General features: G+C 62.8%; 1 protein-coding gene across 1 annotated transcript in view; it reads left to right on the top strand.

The window, feature by feature from the left end:
- Positions 1-2,856, top strand: part of AGPAT4 (1-acylglycerol-3-phosphate O-acyltransferase 4) — a 35,306-nt gene that overhangs the window by 24,595 nt on the left and 7,855 nt on the right. Inside the window, exons 5-6 of the mRNA XM_005875310.2 lie at positions 62-215; positions 2,082-2,184. Coding sequence (XP_005875372.1) covers positions 62-215; positions 2,082-2,184 — 257 coding nt within the window. The remainder of the gene's footprint in view (positions 1-61; positions 216-2,081; positions 2,185-2,856) is intronic.

The raw sequence follows: 2,856 nt of genomic DNA, 5'->3' as shown, positions 1-2,856 counted from the left end.
GTGGGACGGGGGGTGGGCCTGCGGACGGGAGTGACCGGCCCGTGTGCGGCTGTCCCCTCAGTTCCTGATCCACTGCGAGGGCACGCGCTTCACGGAGAAGAAGCACCAGATCAGCATGCAGGTGGCCCAGGCCAAGGGGCTGCCCAGCCTCAAGCACCACCTGCTGCCGCGCACCAAGGGCTTCGCCGTCACCGTGCGGAGCCTGAGAAATGTAGGTAAGGAAGCTCCAGGCCCGCCCCTACCCCCATCCCCTGCAAGGGAACTGCCCGCACCCGACACGCACAGCTGTGCCCTTGGCCGAGCCTCCAGCTCACGGTGGCAGCCGGTGGGAGAGGAGGGGACAAGGATGGCACCTCCCTGGTGGCCAGGGACCAGGCACCTGGTGTGGGCTGTGTGGCCACTGCCTGCATGCCTGAGCACACAGACTCTCTCTCTCTCTCTCTCTCTCTCTCTCTCTCTCTCTGGTGCTGCCTGCATGCCTGAGCACACAGACTCTCAGGCCCGCCCCTACCCCCATCCCCTGCGAGGGAAGCGCCCGCACCCGACACGCACAGCTGTGCCCTTGGCCGAGCCTCCAGCTCACGGTGGCAGAGGGTGGGAGGGGAGGGGACAAGGACGCACCTCCCTGGTGGCCAGGGACCAGGCACCTGGTGTGGGCTGTGTGGCCACTGCCTGCATGCCTGAGCACACAGACTCTCTCTCTCTCTCTCTCTCTGTGGCGCTGCCTGCATGCCTGAGCACACAGACTCTCTCTCTCACACACACACACTCTGAGGCAACACTGCCCTCCACTGCTGGGTACCAGTACTGCAAGGCCGTGGCCATGGGGAGTCCTGGGTCCTCCCCTGGGTCCAGTGTGGCCCACACCCTGTCTGCCCGGTTAGACCAGGTGGTGGTTTTTGGGGTTTTTCCTTTTTTTTTAATTTCAGAGAGGAAGGGAAAGAGGAAGAGAGAGAGAAACATCCATGATGAGAGGGAATCATTGATCGGCTGCCTCCTTCACGTCCCCTACTGGGGGTTGAGCTCCCAACCCGGGCATGTGCCCTGACCGGAATCGAACCCGGGACCCTTCAGTCCGCAGGCCAACGCTCTATCCACTGAGCCACACCAGCCTGGGCCCAGGTGGTTGTTTTGCTTTGCGTTTCCTGCTCCTCTGCCCGTACCTGCTGCCCCGAGGATGCACGGTGACTGGTCACCTGAGTTTGGGCCTCGGCCCCGCTCGGTGAGGATAAGAGGGAAGTAGCAGTGACGAACCCAGCCTCTTGTCACAACTTCCTGTCTCCTGCTCAACCCGCCCCTCAGGTTAGAAACCCCATTCTTTCCTGCCATGCGCCAGCCACTCCCCAAAAAACAAACCCTGCCCCTCGTCTCCGTGGGGATCTGGGCCGCTTGGCTGTGTGCGGGGTCAGGCTGGGCGCTGACCGGAGGGAGAGACACAGCCGGTCGAACGTGGCTCTGTCCACACGGCCTCGCTCTTTGGCCTGGTCCTCAGGCCTCCTCTACACCCCATGACGCCCTCAGCTGCTCAGCGGTCAGGGTCAGGCTGCGGGGTGTGGACAGCGAGGGCTCTGCGGGGTGGCCCGCCCAGGCAAGGCATTTAAAACCCCATTCTTGTTTGATTCTCAGCCAAGTGTTGAGGGACCGCAGTTCAATTCCTTCAGAATCCCCGGTGTCTCAGTCCAGCGCGTAGCTGCCTGCCTTCCTGGGGAGATGCCCTGGGGGGCTGCGCTGCCATCGCCCAGCGCTCAGCACACCCACAGCGAGTCCCCTTTGATGGCTCCTCTTACGCGGCCACGTGCAGGATCGGTGGGGCGTGCATCCGGGCGGGCCATGGCTCGGCCCTCGTCCGACCCCCCGGGAGCGGTCCGGTTTCCATCGCTGAGTCTCAGGGTGCCTTTCTGGTTCCAACACGTGACCCGCGGTCACACTGAGCTGTGGCCAGGACGGGAAGGCGAAGAGGAGCCGCGGCCCGCGCCCCCGATAACCGCTCGCGCTCCGTTCACTGTTTCCCGTGTGTGTCTACGAAACAAACTTGGGCTCACACGCTATATACTGCTTTGTATTTGTTTTATTTTTTATAGTTTCAGCTGTATATGACTGTACACTCAATTTCAGAAACAATGAAAACCCCACCCTGCTGGGCGTCCTGAACGGCAGGAAATACCACGCAGACATGTATGTCAGGTGAGTGGCCACGCCCCCTCCAGGGAAGACCACGCCCCTCCAGGGAAGACCACGCCCACCCGAAGCGAGCCGATCACGGCGACCACAGCCCTGCTTCCCCCTCTGGGACTTGCCTGGTGCCCCCTGGTCCGCAGCCTGTGCTGGACCAAACGTGTCCCCAGCCGCAGTCACATGACGCCCTCACGGGACACCCGCTGTCCCACAGTCAGTACCGGGCCAGGGCTCCCCTCTGGTCCTCCCTCGCCAGCCCTGGCCGTGGAGCTCAGGCCGGACAACGGACACCAGTATTCACAGCCGTTGGGAGACGAGTGTGAGGGCTGTTTTGTGGAGCCCCTCCTGGAGGACGCGTCCGCTGCGCACACAGACACAGACGCGTGCACAGGCCGTGGCCTCTCACGTGTGTGCGGAGCCCAGGGTGTTAGACACCAGTTCAGCCGCCTCTTAGCAGCTTACAGAAGGGGCCCGACGTCAGGATTAGCGGAAACAATGGAAGACGCAACCGTGTGATTCACGCGTTGAGGCCCCACGTGGTGACCCCGGGGAGGGAGGGCGTGGCTCGGGGGCTGGGTTTTAGCGGCAGATTGTAGTCCGAGAAGGTCTGCACCGCCCACAGCTGGAGACCAGCCAGGTTTTGTAGAACATGGTTATCGCTTCAAGGCCTCACGGATGCTC

The sequence above is a fragment of the Myotis brandtii genome, unplaced genomic scaffold (genome assembly GCF_000412655.1).
Source record: "Myotis brandtii unplaced genomic scaffold, ASM41265v1 scaffold458, whole genome shotgun sequence".
In the NCBI taxonomy this organism is placed as follows: domain Eukaryota; kingdom Metazoa; phylum Chordata; class Mammalia; order Chiroptera; family Vespertilionidae; genus Myotis; species Myotis brandtii.
This window is presented reverse-complemented; position numbering and strand designations above follow the sequence as displayed.